Consider the following 22,424-nt stretch of genomic DNA (forward strand, 5'->3'; position numbering starts at 1 on the left):
TCGACAGAATACCAGCTCCTGATTACAAAAACGCCACTCATACTGACAACAAAGCTCTTGTAACGTAGAAAAGAGCAAGAACCAAAATACAGGTATCGCCGCCACAGGCCAAACTCGCAAGTACAAGCGTCATGACGTCATATAACAAAACAGTGTTGCTAGAACCAATGGTTCTAGCAACGCTAGGACACGAGAAGCACAAATCACTGAGGCGCAGCCAATGCATGCGCAAATCTCCTTGACGTCGCCAGATGGCGCCACGTGCCGGGCAGCTACGCGCTCGCCTGAAGCATCGCGACCAATCAGCGCCTGCTCGCCGGCGTTAGGCGGGCTCCCGGTATTCCGCTAGCGGTATCAAGGTACACGGTATCTAAAGGTGTCTATTTGCGAGAACTTCGTTGACGACTTCGAGAACGAGATCCATCGTAACGCTCGCAAAACGCCGGTGCAAACGTAAGCGAAGCGACTGTAGCGACGGCCGCAGTAGCCGATAGATGCCTTCAACGTGCGGCCGGCGGTAGCTCTCTTTTCGGCTGCTGCTAGGCCGCACTGCTGGCCGCCAGAAATCACGGAGTCTGCATCACGTCATGTCACGTCATGTTTCACGTCACTTAGTCCTCTGTCGTCATAGCCGAATCCCAAGTTTGAATCACAGAGGCGGGAAAAACCTTTTCAACTTCGAATCCAAATTTCTTAGAAATAAATGCATTTTTCGCTCCCGGCCAAGTGGCAACAAAGCCACGACATGCCGAACTATCGGATTTTGCTATAAAAAATATATTAATAGTGCTCTCCTCAGTGTCCCTTTAATAAGTAAAGGTAGAGTAAAAAATAGAGAGTCTGTCCCCCCGTGATCACGCCACGAGATAGCGTGCGGTGAAATCTAGCCCCGCCGCGCATGCGCGGATTAGCGTGGCAGACTGACTGTAGATCAACCTCCTTGCTGTAGACGCTCTGTGCCACACGCCGTGCATACTAAAACATACCAGAATCAAGACAAAAAGCACTGACTGGGAGAGCGAAAAACTGAGGGAGAAAACAGCTTCATAAACACTCGGCTTGCGAACTCTGGCCGCGTGACGTCACGCTCCCTCAGTTTTTTTTCCTCCATGGTGCTGTGCCTTTTTATTTCCTCTCACCCTAACCAGCACAGTGCTACAACTGGCACTCAATGCAGCACAGCTGCCAGACCCCTTGCCATCCACCCCCTATCGTGTTGCAGTGGCTACAACCTTCCACGCCTAACCCTTTCCACTTCCCCTCCTCCTCCTGCACCTCTCACTCCCCCATTGCTAACTCTCTCGCTGTGCAGATGCCAACATCGCAGATATGAGATTTTTTTTCCAATGAGCAGCTATCACTGCAAAAGGTGACTCCCAACATGAATGCCATGGCACGCCACGTGCGCACACTGACCTTGCACTGCTGCATGCGTGAGCGCAGGATGTTCTTGAGCTCCTGCACCCTGGCCTGGAGGGTGAACTTCTCCTTGCGCACAGACATCAGCTCGGCCGACAGGCTGGACTGCTGCTGCTGGGCCTCCTGTTCATGATCATGCTTCTGTTTTGTAGCATGAGCTAGGTACCACACCTCTCCACGTGCCATCATCACCGCAGTGTCTCTACTACCATACGACGTTATCTGTATATACTCACCATCACACTGACTGGGATTCACAACCCTTCTCCACAATCACTTACTACGAAAGCACAGCGAAATGCGAGAAAGGACAAGTCTGGGCATAGCTATGGCCGCCAGAATGTGTTTGTGTGAACAAACCACACATTTGTTAGAAATTGAGCAGTCTGCTGCAAAGACAGGCAAGTGAGGTGGTAGCTCGACAAGATGGACGTACCTCGAGCTGTCGACGCAGCCCAGACACCTCCGTCTGGTGGGCGGTCTCCGCCAGGCGCAAACGCTCCTGCATGGCTGCCACTTCCTGCGTCTTCTCCTTCACGTTCCAGCTCAGCAGCTGCACAGGGGACACCCGAGGGGAGTTTAGGGCTAAGCACTCACTTGGGATAAAACGCAGAATCGGATCAGTAAACAGGACGACTAGAAGCCATCTACTGGTGCTCGAGTGGACATTTAGGTGAGCTGGTTCGACACTGACAAAACAGCGTGGGGGGCAAGGACGACTCAAGAATCACACATCGGCATCCTGCTTGCAGGGTCCTTCGGGTGTTCATGTGGGAGCTCTTCTGTCCAAGTCTGCTGGGACAATAAAGCCCAATATTAACATCATGGTGTTAAGGGTCTTGTGTCGCAAAAAAGCCAACATCGGCATCGTTGGTCATGAGTGGAAAATCCTGATGGAACAAAGAATTACTAAAATTTAGGAACACGTAAAAAATGTCCGGATTGATGTCAAATTCCTCAGGAAGATTCCTGCTACCAAAGGAAAGCAATTGAGCTGAAAGCAAAATTAATTAGGGCGGATGTGAGAATGGAACCCAGGAACCTCACATTACGAGATGGGCATGCTACCCACAGGCCATGTGGGCTCGTTGGTTTAATGGTGCAGTCCATTGGCAGAACAGGAGCACTCAGAAGCAATCCCAAAAGTGCTCTCTCAAAAATAGCTGTGTTCCAATGGGTGAACAAGAACAACAGCAGTCTGGTGGAGCCGAGAGCAGTTGGAGCTGTGCCAAAAGGCGGAGTGCCAAGGAAGTCACATGAGCCCCAGCAGTGGCTACCTTCATCTGCTGCTCGAGGGCAGGGTCCCGCTCGTGGGCGTTGCGCAGCTGTGTCTCCAGCTCGTGCCTGGCCGCCTGCGAGGCACCGAGGTCGGCGCGTGCAGCCTCCAGCTGGCCCTGGCTCTCGCGCAGCTGGGCCTCGAGAGCCTGCACCCGCTCCGCCTGAGCCTGGCACTGGAGGCGGCGCGCGTCCGCCGACTGGCTCGCCTCCGAGAGGGCCTGCTTCAGGCTCTGCAGCTGCCTCTGCAGCTGGCTCACCCGACGCTTCTCCTCAAAGATCTGCATGGGGGGGGATGGGAGATTTGTTCATTGATACCCTCAGGGTGGGAACATTACAGAGGGCAGTGGGTTAATACAACGATATCGATGAACACGGCAACAAAAATTTCACAATGAAAGTGACAAATAACGTCAATGTCTGCAATAAAAGTGCAACAGTGTTAAGTGTGCGGGCATACAACAGGATGAATGATTACAACCTAAGAGACAGTTTCTACTTGTGATGTCACATGTGAGAGTGCACATAGAGCAGCAAAAATACAAATGAAAGAAACTAGGAAGGTGATCCGTTATACAGTACAAAACTTGCTAGTAACTATGTATTGTGTATGGCTGACTGAAATAATGAGGGTTGGGCGATGACTGCAACAGAGGAGGGAAGGCGATTCCAGCCTACTGATGTGCGACGAAGGAATGAACCGGAAAATATTTTAGTATTGCATATAAATGTGCCAACTTTGTGAATGTGGTATAAACGTGATGACACATATGAAGGTGGAATCAGTAATTAATCATGCAGGATATCATGGTAAAAGATCTTATGAAACAAAGATAGCCGTGCAATGTCACATCGGGATGCCAGTGATAAGACGTTTAGATTAGATTTCATTGTAGATTTGCTGGATGTGCGATTATAGTTAGAGAAGATGAAGCGAGCTTCATTCGTTTGAATCATTTCAATCTGGTTAATCAAGACTTTAATACCTGGGTCCCAAATAGACGATCCATACTTAAGTTGTGAACGAACAAGTGTTCAATAGAAGAGAAGCTTAGTGTCAGCAGGGGCTGCATGAAAGTTGCATTTTAAATATCCTAGCATGCGATTAGCTCTGCGGATGATGAATTCGACATGAGTTTAGCAGCTGAGGTTAGAAGTGATATGAATGCCCAGATACTTATATGTCGTGAGCGGGATGACGCAAAAACACAGAACAGCGCACAGACCATCAGGAGCCGGCATCAGGAGTTCTCATTCTTTTTAGCCCCGGAAAAGCTCAACAGCTAAGAAAAGGTGCCGATGAACCCCGTGTGCCTTGGCTTTCATCTCTTCCTGCCTATTATGCATTAAAAAAGAAAACCACGTGGACACAGCCCCTAAAAAAAATGCTTAATTCAATTAGCACTGACTGGCTGCATAAAGATAGTTTAGTTTAGTTTATTGGGGTTTAACGTCCCAAAGCGACTGAGGCTATGAGAGACGCCGTAGTGAAGGGCTCCGGAAATTTCGACCACCTGGGGTTCTTTAACGTGCACTGACATCGCACAGTACACGGGCCTCTAGAATTTCTCGTCCAAAGAAATTCTAGCAGCCGCGGCCGGGATCGAACCCGCGTCTTTTGGGTCAGCAGCCGAGCACCATAGCCACTGAGCCACTGTGGCGGCCGGCTGCATAAAGAAACAGTCAGCTATGAGCAGTTACAGGACACTCAGTATCAAATCAAAAAGGGAAAGGAAATGCGAAAGTTGAGGTTTGCATGGATTTAGGGGTTCGGGGCACCCATACTGCACTTCCAAGAAACCCAAATTTGAGAACCCCAGTTCCAGAACCCGCGGCTTCAATACGGCAGACTCCCTTTAAGATTAGTTTGGTTTATTGGGGTTTAACGTCCCAAAGCTACTGAGTCTATGAGGGACGCCCTTTAAGATTAAACTGATGGGATCATAAAAATGTGTTCATCTTATCAGAAGTTCAATGAAAGATATGCGAGCATGTTAGGTGTGTTCACATTCAGGATGTTTCACCTAAGACTCTCATACAGTGAAACCTCGTTATTACGTACCCACTTACCAAGTAGTATCAGTTAAAATGTAGTTGTGAGAATTCCCCGGCTTAGCCACCATTGAAACCCATGCATTGGCTGACCGCTTAAAGCGTAGTGGCTCATGAAATGCCTACCGCTTAATGCGTACTTGCCGTCGCAGTTTGTCAGGCGCTGTGCAGTGACGCAAAATGTTTTCCGCCTTTTCGAAAACCATTATCAACGTGCGGACCGCCGGTACTATGCCGCCGGTGATTCAATGCCATTTCGGCCATGTTCCGCGAGTGCGGTGATGTCCATGTCAATGAGGAGCCCATGACGCATCGGCCGCTTCAGTGTTCTTGCGCGCGAACTCATCGCTGAGTAATATCGCCGTCAGCCCTATCACAGTAACCATCACCGTCCACCCTGCCCATGTGACCTCGCCAGCAAGCAGTGCCATGGTTGCATTGTGGATGTGTAGCGAGTTGTCAACACGCGTTTTGTGGTGGCGTCCTTTGTTCCGAGCTGGTGCTGTGCGAATCGTAAAGCGCTTGAACCCGTTACAGTACAGAATTACTTCGCGCGAGTGAAATTCATAGCGCACAAGTGATCCCGCCGATGATTGTGACGCCCCACTAACAGAGGTGTTGGGAGCGACAGGGCGGTGTGGACGCTGTTGACTTCGAAATGTTCTGCGAGGTCGACAGCAAGATTGTTGCTGCAACAAGGCGATGAGGGCACTGCAAACGAGGACAGTGGCAACGACTTGGCAACATAAATTTCAGCCCTACTGTGGCGGAAGCTGCTCAATCAATCATTGGCAGTTATGAGGGCGTTCGTTGAGATGGGCTTCATGAAAAGGCTTGCCCCCAGTCTCACCGATTTTGAGACTGCTGTTGTCGCCGCACGGCTGCCGCGCCGGCAACTGAAAATGATGACTTCTGGTCGGCAGCAAACAAATAAAGTGCATGTATGTACATGTATTTGTGGAAAATTTATTGTGCTTAATTTTTCTTATTTTGGATCATGAATAATGGCAAATTTGTACCAGTCGGTTAAGCTGCACTACCGGATAGTGCGTACTTTTCCTGCGTCCCTGCCAACTACGTATTAATGGGGTTTCACTGTACAAGGGTTTTTGGGTTAGAATGGTGCTTTATTCAGCCTAGCATTGTCAGTGGTGTAGTGCATCAAAACACTGCTCTGAATTACTAGCAGGCTTGTTAGGAAACCAATATTAAAAAGATAACTTTTTAACTATTGCTACTGAGCTTCTTATCAATTGAGAGGCTTGTAGGCCACTGCAAGTAATATCCATATCAGTTCATATAATTCCAAAAATGCCAATTTCATCGCGGCTGCAGTGCAAGCAATTTTGGGGCTCCACAGGAGCGAAAGCTAAAAAGCAGAGCCAGAAAAGGCTCTAGCCACGCTTACGATTCTGTGTCACACATCAGTGCAGGTGCCATGTGCTCCTTTTGCAGCACCTGACTGGGAGCGGCGAGTGGACAGAGAGCACGCAACAGGTGCACTGATGTGTCACGCATGCTTATAGGTACGGGTAGTGTCCTTTCTGGTTGCGTGGTTTCACTTTCACATATAATAAGGGAGTAATTACTCACTGACATCCACGAAATTGTTTGCACTGCAGTGGCAATGAGAATGCCTTTACTGAAAATCTAAAAACTGACATGGATATTACTTGCAGTTGGCTACAAGTCTTGAAATTTGAAATTTATTGAAATTCAGACAAAATACAATTGTCTAGGTGAAGAGGGCTAAAGGTGACACATGAGGTCATTTAATTCGGTAAATAAGAAGCCTAAAAGTTATAAAGTTAACTATTCAATATTAGCCAGCCTGCTAGTTCACAACTCAGCTGTACTCTGATGTGCTACTATAGCTAATCTAGCTGACCCCCCCCCCCCAAAAAGGGGAAAAGCTCCATAATGAGCAGGGGGACTACAAGGGGTGCTCCTCACCCTCTGGCGAAGCTCCTTGCTGAGCGTGCGTTCCTTGGCCAGCTCCCGCTGCAGGTCACCCAGGGAGCCCTCGTGCAGGGTGTCAGCCTGCTCAGCCCGCTGCTGCACCTGCTCCAGCTGGCACTGGAGCTCGGCCGCACGGGCACCCTCCTCCGAGAGACGCCGCTCCAGCTGCTCCACACACTCCCGAAGCTCCTCCTGGGCCTTCAGGGAGCCTGCAGCAACGCCCTGTCATCATCTCGCTGCACTGCTGGACTCCCGTCCAAGTATTTACAGCTGCTCGCGGAGTGAGGATAGACAGGAGTGCACTGAGATGCATTTCACACATCCCATTAATTGCACACTGATGCAATAGCATTTCCTTTAGTGCTCCTCTCATGTCTGTCTCCGCTGTGCTCCCCTACTCCTGCCAAAGCTGCGTTGTGCTCTGGACCGCCTTGATCCTCGCCCTTTCACAGAGGCCAAGATCCTCGTTCCATGGCCACAGCAGTCGACTGCCATCAAGGCTTACAGGGCACTGTTTTGTTATTTGTGAGAGACTGCCTTGATTGACAGATTGTGACTGTGTTTCCCGTTCCCTCTCTCTTCCCTCTTTGATCCTCTCATTCCCTTCCCCTGTGCAGGGTAGCCAACCAGAAACCTTTCTGGTTTACATCCCTGCCTTTTCCCCCTCTCTCCATCTTTCTTTCTCTCCCCTTTCACCATGCTTCTCCCATTCTCGAATTAACAGTATGCCACCTGTTGACGTTGCTATGAAACAGTGCTCACTCAATCAAGGTGCCTAACGGCTTCAACTGCGCCACAGCTTAATCAGTGGCAGCGGTATAGAATACTCCTACCTGACCAGCCACAATTTGGCTAGCAAGAACACAGACACTGGGGTGGAATCGTTATGCTAGGGCCACTGGTTATGAAGGCTACACAGTAATGCTGCTGCCCAGCTTAGTTGACAAGTCTTTTTCCCACTAGTACTTGTCAATGTCCACCAGAAGTGGATGGCAACCACTGGCATGGTAACTATGCCATTTTGCGAGCTGGGTTAAACTCAGCCCCAGCAATCAGGTGCATTGCAAGGACTGCTTTTCCCTGGATTACCACAAATTAATGCAAATCCTGCCTCAGAACATAAAGACGCATGAAGTGCATTCTCTTAATTACACGCTCGCGCTCGCCAGACACATCATCAACTCTGACACATTGCCATACTTGCAACTATTCCGTCACTGACAAAAACGATCTATAAATGCTCTTTCATGCCAAACCAATGACGACATCAGCCTCACCAGCAAGACAAACCAGCAGAAACGCCAGGCAGCCTAGAAACCAACAGAAACTGCCACTGCAGACAGCGACTCACCTCCAAGGGGGAGTGTATACACCCCCCTGTATTCTGAAGGCACCCTTAATTCGTAACTTCTTTTTTTTTTTTGCACACGATGGGGATTTTTGTCACATCTGTAACGAATGTTGCAGCTATAAACGTTACTAGTTTTACACAAAATTTCAATGACAAAAATAAAAACTTAAGAACAACCCTCAACACCCCCCTTCCCCCCAAGGAATTTAGACATTCCCCTTAATTTCAATTCCTGGGCACACCCCTCACTGCAGATCAGCCTTCTGTGACCTTGTCAATCAAAGTAGGAGCCTAAATGACCGCCCCTTAGTGACCATTTTTGGCAACAAAAAGCTTATTCCAGACAACAGCACAACTAGGCAAACTTCCTACCGCTGCAACACCAGTTATCGGATGTAGCATGAAGCTGCACCCTAATTAAGTACAGTAGACTCCCGTTAAGGTGAACTCATCATCATCATCATCAGCCTGACTACATCCACTACAGGGCAAAGGCCTCTCCCATGTCTCTCCAATTAAGCCTGTCCTTCGCCAGTTGTGGCCATCCTATCCCCGCAAACTTCTTACTCTCATCCGCCCACCTAACTTTCTGCCGCCCCCTGCTATGCTTGCCTTCTCTTGGAATCCACTCCGTTACCCCTAAGGACCAGCGGTTATCTTGCCTTCGCATTACATGCCCTGATCCAAGCCCATTTCTTCCTCTTGATTTCGACTAGGATGTCATTAACCCGCATTTGTTCCCTCACCCACTCCGCCCTCTTCCGATCTCTTAACGTTACACCTATCATTTTTCTTTCCATAGCTCGCTGCGTTGTCCTTAACTTAAGCTGAACCCTCTTTGTTAGCCTCCACGTTTCTGCCCCTTAGGCGAGTACCGGTAAGATACAGCTGTTGTAGACTTTTCACTTGAGGGATATTGGATATTGTCGCCTCTTTTTATGTCGCATGTCAACCCACTGTCCTCTCATCATGTTCAAATTGCTACATAACATCGGCTACATTACTTACCCCTTATGGTGCATTCTGTCTCCCCCCCCCCGCAACAACCTCATGGGCATTAAGGACATCAAGAATTAAATATCAAACTGAATTATCTTTCGTAAAGAGGACATTTATGAATACAAGCTACGATTAACTGATCATACATAATGAATGCAAAAAAAACTGTAATGCATTGCCAATACAGACTAGCTTAAAGAGCTTGACAAGAAAAAAGCAGTGATGAGAGTGAAGTCATCAGACTGCAAGTCATGGCACTGATGTGCCTCAACATGTGCAACGACACTGACAATAACGCGTTCTACAACAGCTGCACTATGGATTATCATATCTATACTTGTGTATAGGTCGGCTTGTTTTTTCAAAATAGCACGGCCCAAACTCAGGGGTCGACCATAATCCAGGTGCAAACCCAGCTAAAAACAGGCTTTGCACCTTGCTTGGATGCATAGTTTGGTTTGCTTTACGGGGTTTAGGTTTATGGGGGTTTAACATCCCAAAGTGACTGAGGCTGTCAGAGACGCAGGAGTGGAGGGCTTCGGAAATTTCGACCACCTGGGGTTCTTTAATGTGCCCTGACATCGCACAGTACACGGGACTGTAGAATTTCGCCTTCATTGAAATTGGACCGCAGCAAGGTCACGTGACCCAGGTGCCCACCTGCCTCCTGGGTTGCTCTCAGGGCACCACCTGCTACCAGAGTCATGCTCATGATTTTTTTATCACAACGCCGACAACGTTGGCATTGGATTTTCCTGGCAACAGGGCCTTTAACTATATTGTGTTAATATATAAGTAAATGTGGTACGAGAGCTTGCGTGGCATAAGAACCGCCATGCATTCTCCCAGCAAGCATCAATATAACAGTGAACTGTGTAACTGATGAAGCCAGCTGGTATGGGCTGATACGTTCGGACCATCACTGTGTCCACCAGGATGGCAAAATGCAATGGCTGGATACAGGGCCTTTCCAAAGTGCCCCAAAGTCCAAGCCCTTGGCACACTGCTCGCACCCAGGTGGAGCTGCCAAAGCTGGATCGCAAAAAGCGACGCCTAGCCCAATGGCGTAAAAAAAAAAGAAAGAAAGAAAGAACGTGGGCGCTGCTAAAGCACTTCCACTGAGAAAGCAGACAGGCGGGGTTACACAAAGCAGCTCACCGGCCAGTCTGCCTTGCTCGCGTTCCAAGAGCAGCAGCAGCTCCTGGTGCTTCTCTTGGGCGATGCCCTCCTCCTCCTCAGCCAGTGCTGCTGTCGGGAGGTCAGTCTGGACTTGGGCGCACACCTTCTCCTCCCCTTCCCGAGGCGGTGCCTGTGCCTCGGTGCTGTTGGCCAGCTGCAGGTGGGCCAGCTTGAGCTCCTTCATCTTCTCCCGCAGCTTGCGCGTCAGCAGCCGGATGTTGGACTTGTGCATGCGCTCCTGCTCCCTGGAAGACAAGGAGAAGACACCACCGTCCATCTCATCCCCGAGTGGGCTACACATACTGCATAGAGGAATCTTCTTTCTTTCACTTCCCACACACTGAATAGAAAAATTACGGAAAGCACTCAAAACTACACACGTGCTTTGCATATGAAGGCAGTGCTTTATTGCGCTGGCACTTATAGTGGCAGTTCCCTGCATTTAGCTGCGTGCATGCATGTGTGCGTGTGTGTGGGGGGTGGGTGCGTGTGCATGCCTGTGTGTGGTGCTTGGTTTGGTCTGGTTTATGTGGATACAACGTCCCAAAGCGACTGAGGCTATGAGGGACGCCGTAGTGGAGGGCTCCCGGAATTTCGACCACCAGGGGTTCTTTAACGTGCACTGACATCACACAGTACACGGGCGTCTAGAATTTCACCTCCATCGAAATCCAGCCGCCGCGGCCGGGATCAAACCCGCGTCTTTTGGGGCAGCAGCTGAGCGCCGTAACCACTGAGCCACCGCGGCAGGGTACATGTGGTGTGTGTGTGTGTGTGCAGGGAGCATATGGCAGAGAGAGAGACAGGAATTTTAAAAAGAGGAAAGGAGGAGGCCCGTGGTAACATGGGCCTGAGGTGGCAGCTCATTAAATCGTGACAGGCTGCTCGGGAAAAGCAGCTTAGGTCGCAACCCAACCCATGCAACCCAAGTCCCACCGATGGCAGCACCTGCCATAGAAGGGCAGTGGCGCATCGCCTAACTGTTTCATCACTGTACCAGGAGAGATAGGAAGACTCCCAGAGATCTATGAATGGAGATAATGACCAAGTCCCCATATATGGACATTAACCCATTATCGCTACCCAAACAGCTGCCATCCGTGAAGACTGGATCTGAACACTGGAGCCGAAGTGAAAACTGAACTGCAAGCACATCTAATTCGCATTTCCCCTGACTACTAAAATCGGCCATCATTTTGTTTTTCCGTTTTTTTTAATTATTCCCCCTTCTTTCTAATGACACACCTACTCATTATAATGCATTCAGACAACACATATACTAGCCTCACGTTTGCTCACCAAAAAGCAATGCAGTTTTGTGGCCTATGGGCCGCATGCTTGCCTCACAGTCTGAAAGTCCTGGGTTCAATTCCCCACACCTTCGGAAGAAATTTTTTTCTTCTTTGGCTGGTCACTTGGGTTTTGGGAAGCCCCTTTTTCTGGACACTGGGTTTCGTTGTCGGTGAGCCATATAATGCATTAAAATATTATTCTGAGGTTTTATAAAAAAGAGCAAAGAGAACAGTTCGTCAATCCCAAAAACCCATATGCTGTGCGTGCTTGCCAGTGCTTGGTTCAGTTGTATCCGAAATTAGTTGCCGCTACCCACCTCTTGGGGGCTTTGACATCCAATGCATCAAGTTTCTGTCCCATGGATCACCACAGAAACACATTCTTCAGTGAGAACCTGCTGGCGTCAGGGGTGGGTTTTCTAACATGCATGCTCCAGTTTCACTAACATGACAGCTCTACAGCTGCAGAACACTATCACAACGACGGTTTTAAAATCACCATCATCAGCAGCCTGACCACCCCGATGACGATAATGATAAAAAGCAAAATGAGGAAAGAAAAGCTTTAAAGCCTTAAAGACGCACTGAAGAGGAATCTGAACTCGTCTTTTTGCCGCGGAAACTCGGTCTACATGCTCCCAGCGTTCTTAGCAACTTAAATTTATTGCCCTGTGCGGCCGATCGCCCTAATTACATCAAATTAACATCTGGCTCCCGCTTTTTTTTTTTAATTCCTCACACACAGTGGGAGAAGTTGACCAACACAAGGAGTGCATTTCAGGCAGCCGTGTGGCGACTTTGCTTTCGCTTTTATTTTGTTTCTTTTAGGTTTCCATGAATAAACAGGTCTAGTCAGAGACTACATAGCTGCAAATTAGGCCCACGAAAATAAAAATACGTGTGGACTCTTTGCTTTCGCCAAACACTACGTATCACTCCGCCGATGGCAGAGCGCCAAGCCGCCACGGGACTGGCTGAAAGGTTGGTCGACTCCTCCCACCATTTGCGGGGAATTAAAAAAAAAACGGCAGGAGCCCAAAGTTAGTCCGATTTAAATTAGGGAAATCGGCCATGGTAATAATTCGAAGTTACCAAGAACGCTCGCAACGTGTAGATCGATTTCCAGCAGTAAAGATAGGAGTTCACATTCCTCTTCAGTGCACCTTTAACCGGCAGACCAGGAAAAAAAAACACTTGTTACAGGTCAAAATATGAGAGACAGCTGCCCACAAAAAAAGGACCTGCTCAAGAATGTCACACTCTTTCACCTCCATTGAAATGCTGCTGTAAACTATAGCCCACGATGCAACCAAATGCTGCCACTACAAAGCCATTGCAGCAAGTAGTCAAATGATAAGAGATACCCGATTTTCTGTTAACATGGCACGCGAACTTTCATCCATGATTTAACATTCCCAGTCGCACATAACTGGGCATATGATAGTTTACCATGATCCCACACACACGGTGTGAAGGTACAGGACAAAGAAAGGAGTGACAGATACCACACAAGATCAAGCATCATCCACTGTGCCATTTTCATCTAATATTTTTGTCAGGTCACGCCTTGGTCACACTGTTGTTGTGATTGATCCGTGGAAAACATGAATACCAGCAAGAAATAAGAGTGGTGTGACACAGCCTTGCCCAACTGCATGCAATGCCCCCAAAAAAAAAAAAAAAAGGCTTCCAGCCATGACATTTCAAGAGAGCAAGAATGCAGAGAATTCTGGGAGGATCCCTTCCTGCCGCAAGGTGTGGCCACCTTGGTGAAGGCCGCACCCTCTCACATGGCTCTAAATGGTGGTGGTCTACTACAGCGACACTGGGGATGACAAAGGAAGACCAGAGGCCTGAAATGGACTGTGAGAAGAACACACGGTCAGCGACCAATTTTTGAGACAGACTCCAATATAATTTGGACTTGCATGACATTGCGCTCTAAGCTATGAAACTGTCAACCACCTCGTAAGGATGTGTACATACACCCAGGGCCAATCATTTGCACTCTGTACAGCCCGAAAGTTCTGTTGTTTTTTTTTTCCCCAATAAATTAGTTGTCAGCATGTCTCACTGTCGAAATCAGCCTACTCTTCACTGCTATGGAAGGCGCTATCTTGAATTCAAAATTGTCAATGTACAGATTGACTGGCTGGAACAGGGATGGCAATTTTTGTGCTTCCTTACTGCCATACGTGGCAACGGTCATGTTCACCATGACCCTGCCTAGCAGCAGCACGGCAGCACAAAAAACATGGCCTGCAAAGAGGAGTAGGCACCTGATTTGAGAACGTGGCAGTGGTAGTGTCCATACATGGCTCAGACGCTGCTGCAGCTGATCGTAAGCTAGGAGCGGGATGATATCTCAGTTCACCCTGCCCACTACAAACAGACACCATCCTCACCTCGCACAGTGCATGAATCACACATGGAGCAGCAGAGAAGGATGTGCATTGCAGCAAGCTAGCACAGAACTGCCCGCTGGTTCGTGGCACAGTTCATGCAGGTTGCACGAACGGTATTATAGTAGTATAAGAGATGAGTGGTGCGGACGTAATGAATGTACTACTTCTAACTGAACACAAGCTAATATTATCCCCTGTAGGCAGAATGTGACACTAGGCAGAACTAGGGATTATTTTTAATCTGATTTCATCTAAGCAAAGTAACTTTTTGAAGCTCTGGGGTGTTCTGAATGGATCTATTATTTGGACCATTCTTCTTGCCCCGCTGAGTCCGAAAAATGTCCGGCCACAGGTGAAAGCACAGTAACTCCAGTGCCTTGTGGAACATGACAGCATCCTGATGTAGCTTTCGCCTCTTTTATGGTGCTGGTGTTTTATCATAAGGCATTTCATTACGGCAGTCATGTTGGGGCAGGCCTGTCAGCTTGCTCTGCTACTCTTTGTGTAGCAAAGTGCAGAACAGAAACGTGCAGTGCAGAAAGCTTGCCCTGCATGCCATCAGAGGCCACCACCAGCTCTATGACCAGTACACTGTATTTGCATGCATATAAGGCACCCATGAAAACAACGCAAGGGAGGTGTTTTACCCTTAAAGCAAAGAAAAAAGATCTCAAATTACAAGCATGGGCTGAAAACATTCGGGGCAACCGCAGCCGACCGAGAGCTATCCGTGAACATGACGTCGGCAACTGTGTCATCAATGCTATTTGAGAGGTAACACTTCAGATGCACACATGACAGAAGCGAGCACTGCAAAGACTCTGGCACATCAATGCTCACGGCCTTTTGCGCAGCACTGGGAACTAAAATTAGGGGCCAGTTCAGGGATTAGCAGCCTATGCATCACCACGCCTCTACTTCTTCTTACTGCCACTGCTTCATGTTTTGTACTGCACAGCTCTGTGTTCATTAAATTTTTTCTAGAGTGAAAGCTGTCCTTCACGGCCAAAGCTGCAAAAGCCATTTCATCGCTGAAACGTGGCCTTGAATAAATATACGAACATAATATTGCCCTGACTGGGTTTTGAATCCACGGCGGTGCAAACAGATAAGCTTTGCTGGCCTGCGCACGAGAGCACTATGCTATTGCTGCAGTTGATCAAGCTTCGTGTAAACTGAACACACTCTTGCGCTGTGCATTGCACATGATTGTCTTCATCGACTAACACTAGTATTGAACTAATATCACTGCCAGATGTGCCAACAACCCAGCAAAGCATAAGCATGAGGCAACCAGGCTACACACATGCTTTGCATGTCTGCTCAGTTTAACTACGTTAAAACCCTAGCACATTTTTTTTTTTTTTTTTCACTTTTCCTTCTCTGCCACACATGGCTTTTTTCACTGCTCTCAGTTTCTCAATGATCCATGCTGTCTTTTTTTTTTTAACTTTGTAGACTCTCTCCCCTGCCTGTGCATGCCACGAGTTTTGCCTAGATGGCCCAAAGTTGTCGAGATGTTGGCTTCTCCTCGCAGCTGACCTGTCCAGTGGCTGAGCTCGCTGCAATAATTTGTTTCAAAGAGGAGTGAAGAAATATTCACACTATATTTGTACCCAGGTTCGAAATATAACATGAGGCGTGTTCTGAAGGACATGACCTGAGCAGACAAAAACTCGCGTTCCATGCGTGCAAGTTCGGCGTGCTCCCCACTTGGGAGAGTCCGAGGGAGACTGACCTGGTGGCCATCTCGCGGGCGGCCAGCGTCTGTTCCAGCTCCCGGACGCGTGTCTCCCAGGTGGACTGGTCGTGCAGCCGAGGTTGCTGGGCCTCCTGGAGGCTGGCTGCCCAACGGGCCTCTTCGCGGGCCATCCGCTGGGCGGACTCCCGCAGCTGCGCCTGCAAGGCGGCGTTGCGCTGCGACAGGGACTCCGCCTCGGCTTCCGCACGGCCCAGCCTCTCCTCCGCCTGCCTCAGCTTCTCCTGCAGGGAACAGCAGAGGCGACTCAGGCTAGCCACTAACCATTTCATGCCAACCAAACAGAGACAGACCAAGGGGAAACAGCATACAGTGCAGGGGGAAGGCAAAGCGTGATCAGCAAACTAACAGGCTTGCTAAACCCTCCATTACAGACTACACCATCGAAGTTACCTTGTTCTTTTATTCCTTCCTTGGTGTGCTGCCACAAAAGACATTTAAGCAGGGGGGCTCTGGATTTCAGACTGCCAGGAATTCTTTAACCAAATATCAGCACAACCAAATTATGCTTAGCCTCCCTTGAAGTGCAGCTGCAATTGATGCTCAAAGCGAATGCCGCTGAAAACACAGTCACTGGCATTTAAACACGGGCATAACCAGATATCCACTGGTTAAACAATGAAAAATGATTTTAAAGCTACAAATTATGTTGGATTGTATTACTTTGCCAAGGTTACCGCCACATTTAGGTAGTTTACCGGCCACATTTGATAATATGTCAAGTCCAGTGTGCTTCAGTTATGCTACCGAGTTATGCTGAATGGTTGTGACATCTGGCCGCTAAGCAGAACGATGCAGGATCAAATCCCAGCCATGACAGCTGCGTTTCAAAGAAGGCAAAATACAGCAACCCTCAAATACTGCGCAACGTCTGTGCACATTCAAAGATCTCAGGTGACCATAATTAATCCGGAGCCCTGCGCTATGGCGCCTATTTGGTCCCACCTTCATCCTTTCACAAAAAATGCAGTTCTGGTGTACGCCGAGTGCGTGACGACTCCCTCCAAAATGTTAGTTTTATAAAAGAAAAGGTGGCTTTCTACTTGTCGAAAGGATAGAAGTGAAATTTTTTGCTGAAACCCTGTTGAAACCCAACTGCGCGGTTCAAGACTGTCACGACTGAGTGTGAGGAGCCCCATCAAGAAATCCTTTTCTGTTAGTTTTGTAGCTGTTGTTGACTGTTTCAGTAAACCTTGTTTTGGCAGATGTACACCTCCCTGGTTTTTTGCCTCACATCCTAGACAGGTAGTGACAAAGACCAAACTGGTGAGACAAGAGGCGGTGACCCTGACCCTGTCTGTCCTCTGCTGTGTGGCAGCCTCCCTGGCTTCGGCCAGGGCCTTCCGCAGGTCGGTCTCCAGCACCTGCACCACGTTCTGGAGGTCGGCGTACTGCTTGCGCAACTGGCTGGCCTCCACAGCCTGTGCCTGGGACCGGGAGCTCGACTGGGACTCAAACTCCCGGCGCGCCAGGGCGAGGGCGGCCTCGGCCTCCGACAGGCGCTCGCTCAGCGATGCCTTCTCCCGCTGCAGCTGCTCAATCTGCGATAGGCAGCATTGGGTGCTACGTTAGACGCACATCACTGAGCAAGATATTTATATAGATAACGATTGCACAGCTACCATAGTTCTCCATAAAGTCAGCAATAGAATTCCAATACGGAAAGGTGTCAGGCAGGGAGGCACGATCTCGCCAATGCTATTCACAGCCTGCTTACAGGAGGTATTCCGGGGCCTGAAATGGGAACAGTTGGGGATAAGAGTTAATGGAGAATACCTAAGTAATTTGCGATTCGCTGATGACATTGCCTTGCTAAGTCACTCAGGAAATGAACTGCAAAGCATGATCAATGAATTAGACAGGCAGAGCAGAACGGTGGGGCTAAAAATTAACACGCAGAAAACCACAGTGACGTTCAACAGTCTAGCAAGGGAACTGCAGTTCGCAGTTGGCAGCGAGGTGCTGGAAGTAGTAAGAGAATTTGTCTACTTAGGGCAGGGAGTGACCAGAGATCCGGATCATGAGAGGGAAATAACTAGAAGAATAAGAATGGGGTGGAGCGCACATGGCAGGTTCTCTCAGATCATGAATGGCAGTTTATCAATATCCCTCAAAAGAAAAGTATACAACAACTGCATCTTACCGGTACTCACCTATGGGGCAGAAACGTGGAGGCTAACAAAGAGGGTTCAGCTTAAGTTAAGGACATCGTAGCGAGCTATGGAAAGGAAAATGATAGGTGTAGCGTTAAGAGATTGGAAGCAGGTGGAGTGGGAGAGAGAACAAACACGGGTTAATGACATCCTAGTCGAAATCAAGAGGAAGAAATGGGCTTGGATCAGGGCATGTAATGCGAAGGCAACATAACCGCTGGTCCTTAAGGATAACGAAGTGGATTCTTAGAGAAGGCAAGCGTAGCAGGGGGCGGCAGAAAGTTAGGTGGGCGGATAAGATTAAGAAATTTGCGGGAATACGGTGGCCACAACTGGCGAAGGACAGGGTTAATTGGAGAGACATGGGAGAGGCCTTTGCCCTGCAGTGGGCATAGTCAGGCTGATGATGATGATGATGGTGATCACTGAGTACTAAATTATGGAGCCATATTCTGGAATAATTTCTCCCTCTGCAGTGAGATTACTTTCAGCATGCCTGCTGGCTGGAGCAGTGCAACATTGATACGACTAAGGAAATTTGGGCACAGATGCCCTTCTTGTCCGCATTAACTTGACATTGAACAATCACCTAAGAAATCAAATCAGAGTGAACAAAGAGCACATAAACAAGTGCAAATAATGTTGGCTCTGTAAACATTTTTCTCATAAAACAGTGCCAAAGCATAAACTGCACACAAGATGAGATACACACGATACCCACAATGGCCAACTTGTGTGTCGTGAGTGTTCCATCTCTGTGTGCAGCTTACCGTTTGGTGCCTTTTGTAGAAAAAACATTGAATAAATTTGCCCAACAATATGTGTTAACCTGTTGACAAGGATGGTGCTCATATTACCTGTCCAGCTCTTTTGACATGCACACAGACTAAGGACAACACCACTTTCTCAAGGCTGAACGCTGCTATGCCACATTGATTCAGCACCTACAGAAACCCACTGTTGCACACACGGTTACTACTTCAGCTCTTAGTTGCCATACACATGCTTAGATGCAGAAAGAGAGTAAAAGTACCCACAAGCTCAATTTTAATGCCATCATAAAAAACACTGCCCCGGTGGCTCAGTGGTTATGGTTTTTGGCTGCTTGCCTGAAAGATGCGGATTCGATCCAGATCAGGCTGGTTGTATGTTTGATTGGGGTGAAAGCCTAGAGGCCCGTGTACTGCACGATGTCAGTGCACGATAAGGAACCCCGGGTGACTGAAATTATCTGGAGCCATCTATTCTGGCATCCCTCATAGCCTGAGTCACTTCGGAACATTAAACCCCATAAAAACTAAAAACCAAAATGACAATAAGAATAAGGAACCTCAGCAGGAGGAAAAAAATCTGGGGTCCCCAGTTACAGGGCCACTCACAGTCGGCAGCACAGTGTTGGAATGATGACATACATGGCATCAACAAGTGATCAAATGCTGACTTGGAGCCACACCACACACACTGGGCTCAGCGCAGTTATGCCAGCAGGAACACATTCTGGTGCTGTGTGCCCCAAGAGCGAGAGCACCCCTGCCAGTGGTCCTTCCAGAATGTGGCCCAGTGTGTACATGAAGAAGCCCTAGGCATGAACGAGTCAAACATAATATAGTGCAATTGGGAACTTCCACCCACCTCACCATACAAAAATGGAATGGTCATGATGGCTTTGTCAATACAAAAATAGCTCACAGCTACACTTTGTGGCCACCTGTGGCCAAGACCAACGCCACACAGATGGTGGCATACAAAGACGACAAAGGCATATCAATGCAAGATGCAAATTCGCAGAAAGCCTACTACATACATTTGCAAATGAGAAAGAGTTGCTCATGTGAACCACAAGCATGGTGTACTCATGTGCTCATGTGAACCACAAGCGTGCCGCACATCCTACTGGCCTCAAAACATGTCATTTCCAGGTGTTGCACCTCTTCCTAGTCATCTAGCACTCGCTAAGAATTTATGCAAGTTCCTGCAAGCCTCTACGTTTTGTTAAGTCTCCCCCATAAAAACCAACAAAAAGGTATTTGACAGGTTGCCACAACACCTTGCCAGGGTATTGCCATGGAGGCATCATCATCATCATCATCAGCCTGACTACGCCCACTGCAGGGCAAAGGCCTCTCCCATGTCTCTCCCATTAACCCTGCCCTTTGCCAGTTGCGGCCACCCTATACTCGCAAATTTCTTAATCTCATCCACCCACCTAACCTTCTGCCGCCCCCTGCTATGCTTGCCTTCTCTTGGTATCCACACCGTTACCCTTCAGGACCAGTAGTTATCTGGCCTTCGCATTACATGCCCTGCCCAAGCCCACTCCTTCCTTTTGATTTCGACTAGGATGTCCTTAAAACGCCTTTCTTCCCTCACCCACTCCGCCCGCTTCCGATTTACATCTACAATTTTTCTTTTCATAGTTCGCTGCGTTGTCCTTAAGTTAACCTGAACCCCATTTGTTAGCCTCCACATTTCTGCCCCATAGGTGACCATCGGTAAGATACAGCTGTTGTATGCTGTTCTTTTGAAGGATATTGATAAACTGCCATTTATGACCTTAGAGAACCTGCCATATGCGCTCCACCCCATTCTTATTCTTCTAGTTATTTCCCTCTCATGATCCGGATCAGCTGTCACTGTCTGCCCTAAATAGACATATTCTCTTACTACTTCCAGCACCTCGCTACCAACTGCAAACTGCAGTTTCCTTGCTAGGCTCCTGAACATTACTTTGGTTTCCCGCATGTTAATCTTCAGCCCCACCGTTCTGCTCTGCCTGTCTAACTCATTGATCATGCTATGCAGTTCTTGTACTGAGTGACTTAGCATGGCAATGTCATCAGGGAATCACAAATTACTTGGGTATTCTCCACTAACTCCTATCCCCAACTGTTCCCATTTCAGGCTCCGGAATGGGAAGCAGCGGCACAAACCTGGCCCAGTGGGGTGCCCCTCACCTGTGCTGTCTTGGCCACCTGCTCGGTGCGGATGAGCTTGAAGTTGCCCTCTAGCCGGGCCAGGTTCTCGGTCAGGGTGCCAAGCGACTCGCCCACGACCCGCTTGTCCTCGTTGGCAGCTGCCAGTGCCACCTCGAGGGCTGCCTTCTGGCTGCGCAGTTCACTGGCCTGCTCCTCGCTGGCTGCCAGCTCCGCCTGCAGCCTCCGCACCTTGTGCACCCCCTCGCGCAGCAACTCATCCTGGTTGCGGCGGCCCAGCTCGCTGTCGCTCAACCGCAACCGCAGCCGCTGCACCTCCGTCACCAGCTCCGTGCGCTCCCGCTCCAGGGCCGACAGGGCGGCCGACCGCTCGGCCAGGCTGGACTCGGCCGACCGCAGCTGCTCCTCCAGCTCAGCCGTGCGCAGCTTGGAGGAGAGGTCCCCACTCTCTCCTACCACCTGCCAGACGCACACTGGTCACACCAACTAGCCCGCTACAACATCCTCACGAAGCATAGGTTGTATCGTCGCTGTTCATGAAACTATCACAGTGATGGTCATTTGTTTTGTTTCCACTACGGGGCAAAGGCTCTCCCATCGACCTTCAACTACATAAAACTCGCCACTCTGTCTGCTTTGCTGCAGCCCTGACCCTGTTTCCTCCTTGCCCTGCTATCCACTCCATCACTTTGACAGACCGTCAGTCATCACTTCCGCGCACGATCTTCCCATGTTCATTTCCTCTTAATTTCAGATATGCAATATGTTAAACTCCCATTTATTCTCCAATTCACAGTGCTTCCTTTCTATTCAATCTCTGTTCAAAAAAATTTTCCTTCATGTCACTCCATGGGCCATTTCAAGCCCCGTTTCGGGCCTCTTCATTAGCCATCAAGCTTTTACCTTATAGGTGAGCGCCGGCTATACAAAGTGATTCCATGCTTTCCAATTCAGGGATATGCACACACCTTTTTTATAATTTGGAGGTGATAATAAGTACGCTCCAGGCCATTTTTATTTTACTGCTGGTTTTTCTCTCAAGATCTGGTCCTTCCATGACTACACGGCCTACACAAGTGATATCCCCTAACCACTTCCAGAGCGCTACAAAAACTGCTGCTTCTTTGTTGAGCATTGTTTTGGGTTTTTTCATGTATTTCAGCCTACACTTGCATCTTGCCTGTCCATGTCATTCACAATCCTTTATTTTACCGCCCAAGTAGCTCAGAACAATACTGTCAGCAAAGAGGGGGTTGTAGATATGTTCCCAGTTATTCTCAATTCAATGCTCTACACAATGCATCTTGCTGATAAATTCGAGATTCATACAATTTCACGGGTTCAAACACTCAAAACAACAGGCAATAAATATGTTCCATATAAAGTTACACTATTTTTCTTCCGGTTAATATGCTATCGGATAACACAATTCAGTGGCCACTGCGTTCAAATTTTAGACATATCTTGGTCATATAGTGCATTTACCAGCCAATCATTCATGCGCAAACACATGAGTTGGCCTAAACAAGGGGCACGTGACATGAAAAGCTGAAATGCACTGGGAGTCACCTGCAGTAGCGGTTTCTCTGCACAGCCTAAGTGCAAAGAAGTGAAGCTTAAAAAAAAAAAAAAAAACGTAGCACGCTGG

At 48.5% G+C, this 22,424-nt stretch overlaps 1 protein-coding gene across 5 annotated transcripts in view; it reads right to left on the reverse strand.

Moving 5' to 3' along the window:
• Positions 1-22,424, reverse strand: part of LOC149361687 (uncharacterized) — a 52,080-nt gene that overhangs the window by 11,930 nt on the left and 17,726 nt on the right. For all 5 annotated transcript variants that reach the window (XM_089572761.1, XM_089572760.1, XM_089572763.1 and 2 more), the window contains 8 exons: positions 20,798-21,235; positions 16,983-17,231; positions 15,670-15,914; positions 10,214-10,479; positions 6,700-6,914; positions 2,697-2,975; positions 1,856-1,972; positions 1,417-1,542 (listed from right to left, as the gene is read on the reverse strand). In XM_089572761.1, the coding sequence (XP_089428887.1) occupies positions 1,417-1,542; positions 1,856-1,972; positions 2,697-2,975; positions 6,700-6,914; positions 10,214-10,479; positions 15,670-15,914; positions 16,983-17,231; positions 20,798-21,235 (1,935 nt within the window). The remainder of the gene's footprint in view (positions 1-1,416; positions 1,543-1,855; positions 1,973-2,696; positions 2,976-6,699; positions 6,915-10,213; positions 10,480-15,669; positions 15,915-16,982; positions 17,232-20,797; positions 21,236-22,424) is intronic.

Source organism: Amblyomma mixtum, chromosome 2, assembly GCF_055824585.1.
Source record: "Amblyomma mixtum isolate Tamu chromosome 2, ASM5582458v1, whole genome shotgun sequence".
Classification (NCBI taxonomy): Eukaryota; Metazoa; Arthropoda; class Arachnida; order Ixodida; family Ixodidae; genus Amblyomma; species Amblyomma mixtum.